Source organism: Aptenodytes patagonicus, chromosome 1 (genome assembly GCF_965638725.1).
Source record: "Aptenodytes patagonicus chromosome 1, bAptPat1.pri.cur, whole genome shotgun sequence".
NCBI classification, from domain to species: Eukaryota; Metazoa; Chordata; class Aves; order Sphenisciformes; family Spheniscidae; genus Aptenodytes; species Aptenodytes patagonicus.
The window spans coordinates 126,523,633-126,538,569 of record NC_134949.1 but is presented as its reverse complement, the minus strand read 5'-3'; the positions used below and the strand labels follow the sequence as shown (position 1 = coordinate 126,538,569).

The window sequence follows — 14,937 nt, the reverse complement described above, 5'->3', positions numbered from 1 at the left end:
ATGATTAGGGATTTGGGAAAACCAATTTAGGTGAGAACAGAGGATAATTAGTCCTTCTCTGTGTTTCGCTCGTGGAGGGAAGATGCACAGAAAAAGTATGAAAGACTTTTTCGGGTTTTTTCGAAGTTGTTAAAACCCTCTGAAAAACATCCTAGTCCTCTGGGCTCTGTTCCAGAGGGAGGGCAAACAGAAGATTGTTTCTCACATGGTATATAGCATTCCTCCAGACTTTCTTCATCCACAGCCTCAGTTTCCCATCTGATGCTTGGTGCCTGCCTGTAGTCCTTTCCCTGCAGGCTGCTGTATGGGCATTTGCTGTCAAGTCTTCCTGTTACGCACAGGACCCCTAAAGAGCTGAGTGAAGCCGAGTCAGCGGGCATGGATCCCCTCAAGATCGCTGTGCTGTGCTGAGGGGGGGAATGAGGATCAGCTGCCACAGTGATGGATGTATCTGCTTGGGAAATGGGGGCACTGGGACTGTGTGGATTTGTATTTAGCTGATATAGATGCCAAGAAGTCCTTCTACAAGATTAAATACTTTGATGTTTATTTTCTTAAAAAGACCAAAAGATTATTGTCTATGCGTGCTGATAGTTCATTACAGCAGCACATGTAGGAAAGAGTCCCATTACTAGCAGTGGGGCTGGGGATAGGTGGGAGGCATGTGCTTAAATATTTTTTTTCCAGTCATTTGGCATTAACAACGTTATCAAAACTTGGCTATATGCTCCTCTCCTTTAGTGGAGCTAAGGAAGCCTCACAGTGGCTTTCTGATAGCCCTGAGTAATGCAAATAAAAGTGTAAAGAAGAGAACAGAACTTTTGCAGGGAGGCTTGTTTTTTTTCCAGCAGAGCGGCTTGTGTCAGTGTCGTCTTTTATTTTCACTGGGCAGACCTCTTTATCTCAGGACAGTGAAGCTGCACTGATGATGGACTATGCTGCAGCCATGGACAGCTCCTGCAAAGAAGTAGATCCACCCACTGCGGAGGAAGCTGTTGCAAAAGTCACCTCTGATGAAAAGCTATCGTTAGCAGCTTCAGAAATAGTACCTGATGCTGACCCACAGCAAAGTGCCCATAAGGCTTGGGGTTTGGAGAACGGCAGCCAACAGTGGGACACCAACATGCTCTTAGACCAGACCTGTGAAGAAATATCTGGGAGCTCATTAAGCGTTTCAGAAACTGGGAGCATGAAAAAATCTAAAGGTATGTGATCCTTACCTCTGCTTTAGTGAATGACTGCTTTCTCTATGTAATTGGCAGTGTCATGCAACACTGTAGTAGTTCATCCTTTCTTACTGATTTTTGTTGTTAAACTCCTTGTGATTGTATTGGTTGAAGCTGTCTTACTGGCAGCCATGAAGACTGCAGTCCTCTGGCTCTGCAAGACATGACAGGCTCTCTTACACTCCCCTCCATCAGGAAACAGAACGGCTCACCCTTAGATGTTGAAGGGCAGCTCACTAAGCCCAACTCAGTTATCTGGGAGAGAAATAACTAGCCACATTGTCAATTCCTTGATGAAAACCGTGTTCTTGTAAACAAGGACTTGTGCTATATTAGCAGCCCCATTACTAACATGAAAATGGCAGGGTTCCACGGTTGCTTTCTGATATGTTTCTTCTCCTCCTTCACATCTCTGAGCACAAGACTCCCCTGCCCTCACTAAAGTGTGTGTTCAGGAAGCACCATGGCTAAACCAGAAGTACACTCACTCTTAACTGCCTTGTGAACAGTTTCTCCCTTTTCACTGATTTCATTAATACGTAGTTTGCTAAAGAAAATGGAATAAAGGGTAATTTAGTAAGTAAATAAAGGGTCAGATCATTTTGCTTATGTAGTTACATACCTGGATAGCTGCAGTTTGAAAATGTCTTAGGATTCTTTGTGTTTCCTTTCTACATCCATTAACCTCTGAGGCTGTAGCACTGGTTTGTGGCTGAGTGATAAACACAGGGGCTGTTAGGAAGTCTGACACAAGAGCCAGTGCAGTGGACTATGTCCTGAACAGGCAGCACACCAGTCTCAGGGGCTGCACACTGACGTTGCAAAAATTGTTGTCTTTCTCACCCATATCCATCCCTCTTTCGCTTTATTATTTTCTATTCTTTTCTTACCCAGAGATACTGTAAAATGGCTTATTACAAAACCTCAGTATATTACTAGGTTTTTGTAATCCCCCCCACATAAGGCATACACTGGACCTCTTTGCGAAGGCTCTCGCTTAGAGCATTGAGGTTTTCTGGCCTTCTCGCAGCTGTATTGCTCCACCTGATAGATCAGGATGGTACAGCAACAATCAATTTGACATAGATGGTCAGGCATTTAAAGTTTTGGGTGTGTTTGGGGAAGGGGTAGAAGGTTAATTGTGAAGAGATGTCTCATTTGGAGCCTGGAAAAGTTTGGGAAGCTGCATGAGATTTTGCAAAACCTCTAGACTCTAACATGTTATTCTAAAACAAGCAAGTGGAAGTTTGTATGTGAACTGTTGTCTAGTTTTGTTTTTCTCTGTGCAGTATGTTGCAAAGAGATCAGGCTTCTAAAGATCCTGTTTACACGGTGTAGTATAGAACTGCTAAAAGTGCAAAGTACCTCTTATATTTGAGAGTTGTCTCATCTTGAAAAAATATTAAAAAACCCACACTCAAATCCCTTTCTTTATACACAGATCTCGTCATGGAAGTCTTGTGTCTCTGCTTTGTCATAGCTGAGTAGCATTTTATGGAATGAGATAGGAAAACATTTCCACATTTCCACCCCCCTGCCTTCAGTTAGCTTTGAATAGTTCAAGGTTTCTGTTTTGTCAAACACTTTCCCTTTTTAAAAAACCCACACAAAACCAAACACAACAAAAAAACCCTCCAAAAACCCCAAACAAAACCAAACCAAACCCCCTCTGCTTTAAAAAGCCTTGTGTATGGTATTAATGTCTTAAAGTTAGCACTCTCTTTTTTTTTTCTACTCTTGCATATTTTTGTTTTTACCTTTCTGACTTCCTCTTTCTCACCCATTCCCTTTTATAAACTTAAGAGGACTACTATGCCAACCAGAATTAATTACCTACACAGTAAGTTATTTTTGTCTTTTTTTTTTTTTAAGAAAATGTAGCTTTACAATGGTACACTCATTGTAAAAACTGAAGCAAAACATAGTTTGGCACCCGTTTTCTTCTTCCCCCATCCATTTCTTTCCTCCCTCCAAAATTACCTTCCAGTGCTCAGGTGTCTTAGCAGACAAGTCTGCTCCAACAGATCATTCTTCCGGTGGTTGTTCTGTCCTGGTGGGTCATGCAGAATGGACAGCAAGGAAGGCTTGGAGGGGTGCTCTACATTCCTGATCTCTCTCCATCATGCCCATTCCTGTAGTATCTGGTTATCAACCAAACATCTGCTCGTGCAAACCATGTGTGACCCCATAACTTATATGCATATGCAGAATGCTTATTTTAAAACCTGCTGCTTACAGTTTTCTAGATCTCTTTTCTAGCCTAACTCGTAGAGCTACGAGGACCTTAGCAGGTATTTACAAAACCACCTGGATAAAAACTGTTTTGGAAGTTGGGAAGGAATGGAAAAAGTGATTTCTAGTCGTATCCCTGTAGATGTGGAAGGAAATCTTCCTTCATTAACAAAAATGACATTCAGAAGTGATCCTAGCCCCACAAAGCATTTTCAGAACACCCTAAACTAGTGCAGAGGAGCCTATGAAGACCAGTCAGTCTGTACAGCACTCTTGACATGCTCTCTGCTTATCTCCTGGTGTTAGGGGCAGAGTTGGCATGTGGATCCTGTTGAACTCGAGAAGTAAGCATGCAAATAGCACGAGCATCGCCAAGCTTGTGATTTGCCCTACCCTGCTTTCTTAGCAGGGGTGCATGCCTCCACAACAGCTGGAGCCACTGTCAGGCAGCACGTACCAAACTGGCTAGAGACTGATGGGTGGCAGCAGGGATGTGGCAAGCTTCCAGGTAGCAATGACCTCAGTACCTCTGAAAACACAGGGAGCTTTCATGTCGGGGGGCTGCTGCTTCTTGTGCTGAGTCTGTGCTGCTCTCAGGGAAGCGCTGCCTGCAGTTTTTCACCTGCAGCGAGTTGTCCCAGGCCACCGGCACAATTTTTGCAGCATTCTTGGTTCGGTTCTATTTCCCATTATGGGAAATCAGTCTGAAGGGATAGGACTAAATAGCTGCTTATGGATAAACCCTTCTGTCCTACTCCTTCTGTTGGCACAGCTTCAGCTGCAGCTAACAAGACCGCTGGGCAGAACAGCTGACTGCTAAAACAAAAGCTGCACAGCAGCAAGGCCTCATCAATCCCTGCCAGCCTTGGCATATTAACAACTGTCAGGATCATGGGGTTGAACACTGTTTCTTTTATGCTGTTGACAACAGCTTGAAGTGGTACTGCCTTGCTGAAAAGATCAATCAGAGGGTGATGGGAGAGCAGTCAAGATTCAAATCCATGAGTTCCAGTTGCTTTCAGCTGACTTCTGCTTCCATCCCATCATGCCCTGTGAGAAAAGTCTCAGCAGCAGCAAGACAAAACATGCTAGAATATCATCCCAGGTGCTGAGTGCTTAGTCCTTAAAATACAAAGTAATAATCCCAAGCACATGTTTGTAACTGCTCTGGTCTGAACAAAGAAGCATCTGGCTGCGTGCAGCAGAGCTGCCGTGAAATACCTATTCTGCAGCTGTCGCTGTGCAAAATGACACGCAGCCTGTCTAAAGTCCTTGGGGGACAAATATCTAATTCTAGCTATTGCACAGTATCACATGAAAGAATTGGTCTGTGTGTTGCTTTTTGTATCCATTTGCAATGGGAGGAAAAGCAGAATCAAGATCATGCAGCGACAGGAATTAATAGCTGAACTGAGAAAGAATCGGGAAACCTGATGGTGGTGCGGGAACAAGGTGTGGAAGCTTTGCCAGGGAGGTGACTGTCTTCACGTACTAGTCTGACTGCCAGAAGGCTCCTGTGTTGGCTTGCTACCTGGGTCCTCCTTCGTTCAAATTGGCTCGTGCCTCTTGGACAACACCGCTACCCAATTCTGCACAAAACTGTTGCAATTTTAACATTGGGCTGATGTACTGACACCAGGCTGAGTGTTGCTGGTAGCTCGGAGCGGTGTCCCTGCCAGCTGCCACCGAGCTGCCTTACACATCAGGCACACATGCACATGGAAAGGGAAGGTGGAATTCGGCAGAACGGTGGCTGCAAAAACAACTCGAGCTTGCAAAGAGAGAAGAGTACTGGTGGCTGGTGTTGGCAACATGAGTCCTGAGTCCCTGGTGAGATGACAGCTGCAATTGCCTTGGCTGCATAATAGGTTTGACATGGGATCAAGGGAAGGAATTACAACAACATAAAGCAACCTAATTTACCGCAGAAGGGATTTGAGCAAATTTCTGAACCTATTGGAAGCAGATGTAATATTATTTTTAATCTGCTTCAAGTGAATTGCTATTCCTAACAGGATTTTAAAATAGCAAATGCTTCATGATTGTTGTTGTAGGTGGTGCTACCAAATTCGTATAGAAAACGTGCTGTCTGGCTTGTATGGGCCTACTGCATGCAGGTTGACAGCCAGGTACCGTTCTTCAGCACCAACAGTGTCCTTCACCTCAAATTAAAATGCCACCTTCATGTTGTGCATCATGGGCTAATCTTTTCTTTTCAGCTCCTTTGGTCTCTGAAACAAGAAACAGTAACATTATTTCTTCTATTTCATTCCTTTTATAAAATACTCTCTACTTTTATTGTATTGGAAAGATCAGATACGCCAGTTTGACATGTGAGAACCCAGCATACAACCCACACCAAACGCTGTGCATGTGTATGTTTGAACACTACCGTAGCTTTCAGAAGAGCATTTGAAACTAATGAAGTGTTAAGGAAGGAGACTTCCACAAGATGTGTGGATTGACTTTAGAAGCTGAAATCGGAGGATTAATATTTGATTGCTCATAGGCATGTTTCACAGTAGCTTTCCTTCCTTTTCAACAGCATCATTTCTGAAAGAACTGAAGGAAAATTCCTTTTTTCTTTAGTGCTCCTCTAGCAATATATGTGAGCTCTTCCCTCCTGAACGTTTGTACTAACTGTACAAGTGTGTGTATATGCATAGATCTAGAACTGCCAGAGTTTGTCATGATTCAGTTTGCATGATACTTGCATGGAATGAGGAGAAGTGGAGAAATACACACTTCCATGGAGTCTGAATTTCTCAGCAGTGTTCAGCTGGGAGAGAGCTGGATCAACAGCGGGGCAAGGAGGATTCAGTAGCATGTAGTGTATGTATGTGTGCCTCTGGCTGAAAGCACGACGATTGCTCGCATTTGCCAGTATCGGAAATGACTTGTTCCAAGGTGGAACTCATACTATTGTGGCCTCTACATACAAACCATCAATATTCTTGCTTTAGATTCACCACGCTCTTAGCTTTCTAACATTGTTTGAATAGTTACCAGGGTGATGCTTAAACTGGAAATGTTAAGAGCAAGGCTTTTTTCAGTCGGGCTGCAGTTACGGTTAAAGCTGAGCTCCAAGAGGAAAGCAGCCTGTTCTGTCTAAAGTGTCCTGCACCTCTGCTGTTTGCTTCCGCAGGTGGGATTTTGAAAAAAAGTGCGAAGCTCTTTTTCCGCCGGCGACATCATCAGAAGGATCCAGGAATGAGTCAATCGCACAACGATCTTGTCTACCTGCAGCAGCCACTGTCAGAGGAAACGCGCAAGAAGGGAGGCACGCTTTCACGTATTCTGAACAGAAAGCTCCTTTCAAAAAACAAAAGCAAGAACAAACTGAATGGTGCTTCGGCAGAACCATACGTGTAAGACTGAACACTGTCTGATGGGATACTTGCACATCAGTTGACCATTTGTTTACAGAGCAGCACTAGAGAATACAAATATGGCTGATGACTTGCATAAAATGATGTTCACTAATACAGTGGTCCAGGAATAAACAGAAAGCTTGTCTTTTTTGTTTATTTTTCCAGAACGCTTTTTCTCTCTGATTATAAAGTTGCTCCTCCAAATACAAGCAGCGCTAATTGTATCATGACAGCTTTTGGAGGACCATGTGGTTTATTGTAAAAGATGAGGGAGGATGGGGAATGATGCAGGTGGGGAGGACCTGCATGTAAGCACCTAGTTTACATTAATGGGGAGCTAAGGACTGAAACATCATACCTGCTTATATGACTGAACCACTATAAAGAGAGAAGATACCACTGTGCTTCCTTACTGCAGCCTGGAATAGTAGCAACGCAAGTCTCAACTTCTTTTTCTAGTCAGCCTGAAAGGGAAAAGAGACACCCAGATCCAGTTTATATCGTAATTTGGAAACGGGTAAGTTTTCAGAAGCAGAACTAAAATGCTGATTAAGATAGCCTACTGTAGTAACTGTAGCCTGCTGTAATAACTGCTCAGTCCATGTAGGTGGAGAGATGCCTTTGATATTAGCCATAAATCAATAAATTATGCAAATACTTATACTAGCATATTGTTTGATGTTCTGTGCATAAGTTATGCTTAAAAAAACAGAACGTTTTTTAAAGTCTACTTGAGTCTACTCGCAAACAAAACATTTACAAATTCTTACATGTAGCTTTTCTTCCCTGTGTGAGAAGCTGCGTTGCTGATGCAAAAACCTATCTTAGGGGCTCTAATTCCTTCTCCCAAGTACTTGTTAGACAAGTATATTAACCATCATATCAAATGCAAAGCTAGGAGCAATAAGTGATGAATAGAGCATATTTAACCCTGTAATGCTTTTCATTAGACAGCTTGTTTTACTTGCCAAACACTTACTGAGATCTTAGAAAACACAGTTGTGAACAGAGCTTTTTAAAAAATAGTAACAACAATTCCCATAGTCATCTTTCAGTTTCTAGATCTACCAGTGTTGTCATGTGGTGAGTGGTTGGTTGGGTGAGTTTTTTTACTTTTTTCCTCATTAAATATTGCAGCTGGCTCCTTTAAATTAAAAGGAAAAACTGATGAAAGTAAAGGCATAGTTCTTGTTTTGGCTATTAAGAAGAGTAAAATGGCAGTCAGTATTTCACAGGTACCATCTTTCGTGCATACCTGTACTTTTCCATCATCTACATTCCTACTGAGGACAAAGGACCAAGCCTGTTCTCTTTAGCCAAGAAAAACATCCATTCCATCTAAATTACTGACGTGAATGAATGATAGATTTGTGCCTGCTTTGCCAACAGTGATTTCCCTCCCCCCTTTCCTCCCCTTAAAAGACATCCAACACTTTGGCAGATATTTGGGCTTTCAACTTAAACCATTCTTCAAAAATAGAAAGTCACTGAAGAACAGAAACACATTTCAAAACTTCTGATGGACTCTAGATTCCTTGGTAAATGCTTTTATAAAGAATATAAAAGTAGAGGGGGTTTGGTTTCTTTTTTACCAAGAAAATATTAGAAGAAATGAACTGTCACAATCTTTTAACTGATCCTACTGTTTAAAAACACTGTTTATGTGTAACCTCCTAAAATCACTGTGGTAGTACAGTAGTCCAGACTATCAAATAGTTGTACATTTAAGCATGCTGTTTATTATGAAAAAACTTGAAGGCATTTTAATATTCTGTATTTTGAAAATTGGTTACAAATGAGTCTTCTAGAGCTGTAACGTGCTTAGAAATCCCAGTTCAGTAATACAGGTTTGTCCAGCTTGAATGTGCTTGAACACTTTTGTTTATTGTTAATTTAACACAAAGTAGAAGTTAGGTTTCTTGTTCTACAGTGGCTCATGATATGAGCATTAAAAAACCTGATGTTATGTTCTTTCAACATACAGTTTTTCCCTTGACTTTACTAGGAGCTCTTTGCATGACAGGGCAGGGTGGGGGGTCAAATCCCTGCCATGTTTTAAATGCTCAGTCTTGTTTGCTGAAGGAGAAACCCACAACTGGTCACTGAGTTCAAGAAATCAAAGTGAGACCGAGCTCCATGGGTAGCACCCCCTTACACTAAAAGCAAAGAGCTGTGGGATTGGGAATGTAAAGGGGGCACGTAACACTACTTGAAGTCTGCTTAAAGTACTGAACTGGGATTTCAATCTCCAGAAGCTTTATCATGTACTGTAGAATGGGGTGGAAATAACACTGAATAATGTGCAGAATACAGAAGTAGGGTTTGCTTGTAGCTTACCCCAAGGAACAGATACACACTGAAGTGGTTTTTTGGTTCCTCTTTCTTAAGGTCTTGGTGATTGCCTAAATGCGTGTCTTGATGGCGGGAACGAGAACATTCTATACTGCAAACTGTGTGAAGGTTTGGGCTTGCATATATTGAGAGAGAATTAATTCTTAAGATGAGGAAAGCAAGGCATTTGGGGTAAAAAGGGAATCTTGTTTTTTAATTGCCTTCGCTCCTCAGGAAAATAAGCATCGTTTGGTTTGAGGTTTGACCTCCATAGCTGGCTGGTGTGTTCTTCACCCCTTCCTACTGCTCTACAAATAATTTATATCCTGTTGTAAAAACAAACTGAAGTACTAAACACAAAGGGAGAACTGAGTTGCTCAGTCGTGACGACCCCAAAGGCCCATAATATTGAATCCCGTTCCCACCTTCCGAGACGATTAGGTTGTCATTTAAGATCAGGAGATCTCAGTATGTACGTTGTTTGTGTACCAGTGTTTAGGTCAGTGTGAGGTGGGTCCTGACAACCAGCGGGAGCTATGCTACAGGTTTGGGTCGGGAAGACTGGATTTGTACACTGGCATAACTAACACTGCGACGTATCCTGTCAGGTGCTGCATATCTCCTCTGCAGTTGTATGAAGGATGCTGGAGGGAATCATTTTGCTCTTTTATGTTTTGCAATCTTCATAATTTTAATAACTACACATTTGAAGAGTAGAACAAATCTCTGCTTGATATTACACTGAAAACTTCTTCTTTTCTGTCTTCCAATTTAATTACTTCAGAACAATAGCTTGGAAACAATCTGTGAAATCTTTCTTCCTTTTTGCCCCTTTTCTTACACTTTTGTGTTTCTGGATGTTCTGTACAGCAAAGAAGGCACGGTATTTATTTTATGAGGACTAAGAGATGAAGGCTTGCTTTTCCGTTCTAAAGAATTTTTCTGCCCATAACTGAACCTTCTTAATCTGTATTTGTGGTTTGTTTTGCTTTATGGCACTTTTGCTTTTCATTTGCCTTGATGGAGACAACCTGCATCCTTACCTAACCAAGATTTGCCTTGGCTTTAGTGTGAATTTTGACCGAGTAAGTACTACAAGAGTTAAATTTCTCTTTGTAGATTAAAGCAATAAAACTTCCTAATACTTCAGGTGTGAATACAAGCTAGGTAACTTTCTTAAAGTGACTAAGATCACTTTAAAAGTCACTTTAAAGAGGAGGGGGTCCTTTATCCCTAGGTCACCGGTATTTCATATCCAATTCACCCCAGGAAGAAATGACAGTCATTTCACTCCTAACTATATATGAAATTTGTGAATCTTAGGTGGCAGGAAGGAGAAGGAATGCCGTAGTGGAAAAAAGTTCATATTCATTTAAAAAGCAAAATACCTTTGGCAAACTTCTTTGACTTAATGGACAGGTCATAAACTGTGTAGGCATAAATACTGGGCTTTATTATTTTTATGCTTTCTGTTAGATTTTCTTTTTCCCCTGCTCTTTCTTTGGGAGAGAGGTTGGGGCTCCAGGTTATACAGACCTGTAGTTACTGTCTGGCTCTTGAGAGGACTTGGCTTCCAGCGCTGCTTTTTTCGAGGTGTTCTGTTGCCTGGCAATGATACCAGTTTTGAGGATCAGTGAAATTTTACAGCATTTCCTGGTCCTGCATCTCCTTGCTGGTTCTAGGTGGTTTTCAAGTGAAAGCTTTCTGCTGTGTATTTCTTGTAAAGTTTTGGTGTTCTTGATTTGCAAAGTATCATAGGAAAAAGCGAAGTCAACCACATAAAATGCTACCAAATGTGTATGGAGAAGGAAAATAAGAGTCTTGCTCTTGTTTTAACATCTTTTTCAGCTCTGGTAGCTCTAGGTGTTAAAAGGAGCAAGAGCTCTATACAAGGTGGGAGCCGCATGGCTTTTTCATTTTAGTTTATTGCAGTTTTTGAATTGTAGAGCTGAAGTTTGCAATAAGTGCTTATCCTGGTACAGAATTAAGTATACCGTAGCTCCGGGCTAAGACATTCCCAGTGTGAGTGGGAGCAGCTGACCTCATGCTTTGACCTCCACAGGACCTAAGTGGATTTATTCATGTGTTTGAAGTCAGCATATGCTTCTGTACATTGCTAAGCCACAGCCTTGTTGACAAACAACTCAAGGTTGTAACAGGGGTGATTACTTTAAGTTAGGGGTGAATAATACCATTTCACTCAGGATATCCAAACTGTTACTATGCAAGGTGCTGGCATGGTGTGAAAATAGCTGATAAGGATGGGTCCGAGGTCTTTCCAATACTATAACTCTGTATTTCCCAATAATGTAGTATGCTCTGATATTCCAGATGGGGTAAAACATTTTTTTTCTAGCATTCAACTGTGATAGTCACTTCTTCTGTGGTGGGGTTTATTTTCTTTTTTCTGTGTGTACACAAAATTAAGTTGGTGCAATTAAGAAGTCTATGATGTACAGATTTATTGTATCACTAAAAAGCCTGAGAAGAGGATTTTTTTAAAGAAGTAACTACTGCTGTACGTACAATAAAAGCCAATTGTCTCTGTGTAGCGTGCTGTCCTACATACCTAGTCAGCCAAGTGTAACAGATGGTTTTCTACTCTCCTTCACTAATTTGACCTGTTGCTTAACACAGTCCATTTACCTGTTTATTCAGGAGCAGAGTTCTCCACCTACGCTGTGCTGACACTGTGGGTTGTTTCTGATAACCCCGGCCGTATCAGGTAGCCCCTTCTTGTTCTTTGAGAAATGGCCTGAAACATGGACTCGGTGAGAATCTAACGAAAGAAGGAATTGTGGAACTCATTGTAGTTACTCGTTATTTTTTCTCTCAGTTATGTTGTATTATCCTGAAACCATTTGTAATTTTGGGAGCAAAGGGGGAGGAGTCTTAGGGCCTAGATCCTATATAGAGGACACCAGTACTAAAATGAGCACAGCCTGGGAATAAGGTTCTCTTGCAATCATTTTACTGAAAAAGTTATGTTCTAAATTAATGCTGTCACAAAGTCCTACCAGACTGAGGGGAAAAAAAAACAACAAAATCCACCAAAAATAGGCATTCACATGAAAATGGCCCCAATAGTGGTTTTATTTCCCTTCCCAAAGTGAGTGTTGTATCTTCTTTTGCAAGGAAATTGTATGTTACCTTACTGGGAATTACTGCCCACATTTCTATGCCTGTTCATTTCATATCTTTGAGGTGCTTAGCTGAAATTTCCTAATAGTCTCCCAACAAACCTTCTCACTTTTCCTTCCTGCTCTAATCTTGGCTGAGGTTTTATAACTTGTGTGATGCCATTCGTGTATGCTAGCAAAAGTGACAAGACCTATCAGAGCGAGAGCAGGAATAGATGTAGCACTAAGTCTGGCGCCATACTCTTTCCTCCAGTTCATCATTCTTAAACAATGAATGGAAGGGATCTTCATTTTGTTTCATCTCTCTACCCCAGCGAGCCTGGTGTAAGATGCAAGTTCACAGTCTGATGTTAACTCTGCAGAAAAGTAGGAGTACTGACAAAAAAAAAAAAAAGAAATCATGGACTTGTTGGAGCGGGTCCAGAAGAAGGCCACAAAAACGATCAGGGGGATGGAACACCTCTCCTCTGAAGAAAGGCTGAGAGAGTTGGGGTTGTTCAGCCTGGAGAAGAGAAGGCTTCAGGGAGACCTTATTGCAGCCTATCAGTACTTAAAGGGGGCTTCTAAGAAAGATGGGGGCAAACTTTTTAGCAGGGCCTGTTGCGACAGGACAAGGGGGAATGGCTTTAAACTAAAGGGGGTAGATTTAGACTAGATATGAGGAAGAAATTTTTTACCCTGAGGGTGGTGAAGCACTGGCACAGGTTGCCCAGAGAGGTGGTGGATGCCCCATCCCTGGAAACATTCCAGGTCAGGTTGGAGGGGGCTCTGAGCAACCTGATCTAGTTGAAGATGTCCATGATGCCCATGGCAGGGGGGTTGGACTAGATGACCTTTAGAGGTCCCTTCCAACCCAAACTATTCTATGATTCTATTTTGGAGCTGCAGGATGCAGACTCAGACGCATTGTAAATCCAGACTGCCATACAGATAACTATTCTGAATTAGTTAATACTTATTCTGACAAAGTGAATGCACTGCAAGTAGGATAATCACCCTTGTGCACTGGATGCTGGAGAAACCTAGGCGGAGGCCCAAAGACAGCATTGTGAATGTCAATATGCACTGAGATGTACAGGGAAAATAAGTAAAAGCAGACTATAAAAAACTAAAAGCCAGTCGGCTTCGGTCTTTGAAAAAGCAAATGACCTGTACATGCGGTTAGATCCTTGAAAAATTCCCCTTGCTACTCCTGTGTTCACTGAAAACTTCTGGCGAGTCATTTTTGAAGAATAAAATGGTTCCCCCTCCTTAAATTAACACTGTTTTCCCAAGAAGCAACATTTTCAAAATTCAAATGCTGCACTGTTTCAGTTTACCCGAGCACTTAACAAGAAGAGAGTCACAATACTCTGCACATCCCTCTTGAAACTGGGTACTTGTGCAGAAGGGGACGTGGGATGGGTAAGGTGAGGTGAGAAAGGGCCTGGCCTTAACCGTTAAAGACGTAGCCGTGAGGAGAGCACATCCCCTGGAGAGGACAGAGCTGGCGCCTGCTTTCCATCATCTTTGAATCTTCAGGGCTGCTCCTACTGTGAAGACTGGCCAGTCACACCACAGCGGCAGGGAGCGCTGCGTAAGGCTGTGGGGGAACGCCATTGTGGGCGACGCTTCTTACCGGCGGAAAAAGTTGGGGCATCTTGCTTGAATACAAAAAGCGTAAGTACTTCTTGGCCCTGGCCTCTGCCTCTGAAGGGGTGCTCTTGGCTGCACGGCGCACCTTTCAGCTGGGAGGGGGGCGAGCACCGCAGTAACCCGAATTGGGGGTTTAAAACGCCTTGAGCTGAGGGCACCGAGTCCATGTCCTTTTGTTTCCTGGGCACCAGGTCTCAGCGGTAGCCCACGACATAAAAAAATAGGCATCGCTGGTTGTTCCTGAATGGTATGTGTGGTCCTGCTCTTTGCCGTCGAGCACAGTGGAGCTGGGCCCTGATAACATCCCGGTAACGCAGGGCTGCCGAGACTTGGGAGCGCTGACCTTGTTAGCCTCAACGAGGCTTGGGTACTGAGGAGATGGGCACTCAGGTACTCGTTCGGGGCTCGACGGGGGAAAAATCTGCCTGCTGTGTGCCCGATGTGGCGTTTCTATGAACCCTTAACGCCTTTTGGCAGACCGGTTGTGGGACTTCCACCTCGCGGCCGACACCGGCCAGGAGGAGAAAGGAAAAACCCAGGTTGTGCAACCTGGGTGCTACGCCAGGTTCGATGGCAGCCACCCTCCTCCTCCAGCCCAGCCCAGGGCCGAAGCGCCGCGCCGGCAGTGCGGAGGGCGGTACGGGGGAGCCGGCCGGGAGGGGGCGGCCGCTCCTCGCACAGGTGTCGTACTCGCCCGGGAACGGGCCCGGCCGGGGGGGGACCCCAGCCACGCGGTGCTGAAGGTCCGGCCGCCGCCGGGCAGACCGCTGCCCTGGCAGGGGCGAGCCGGGGCGATGAGGGCGCCGGGAGAGGGACAGCGCCGCCGCCGCCCCCCGCCCCTTCCCCGGCCGCTCCCCACCCGCCGCCACCGCCCCCCGCTAACGGCGGCGTCTCGCGTCGGGGCCCGGGCGGCGCGGCCCGCCCCGCCGCCGGTGGACTACACTTCCCGCCGTGCTTTGCGGTCGGCCGCACCGGCTTCCGGTGGCGCGTGGTTTCCGGAGC

At 43.8% G+C, this 14,937-nt stretch overlaps 1 protein-coding gene across 4 annotated transcripts in view; it reads left to right on the top strand.

Annotated features, from left to right (window-relative positions):
• C2CD2 (C2 calcium dependent domain containing 2) overlaps positions 1-11,707 on the top strand; it is a 43,552-nt gene extending 31,845 nt beyond the window's left edge. Inside the window, exons 13-16 of one of the 4 annotated variants that reach the window (XM_076354469.1) lie at positions 893-1,205; positions 3,030-3,066; positions 3,765-3,802; positions 6,604-6,723. In XM_076354469.1, the coding sequence (XP_076210584.1) occupies positions 893-1,205; positions 3,030-3,055 (339 nt within the window). In that variant the 3' untranslated portion in view covers positions 3,056-3,066; positions 3,765-3,802; positions 6,604-6,723. Of the gene's footprint in view, positions 1-892; positions 1,206-3,029; positions 3,067-3,764; positions 3,803-6,603 lie in introns of all 4 variants that reach the window. The other 3 variants (XM_076354452.1, XM_076354460.1, XM_076354443.1) reach the window with 3 other exon arrangements.
• Positions 11,708-14,937: the final 3,230 nt, after the last annotated feature.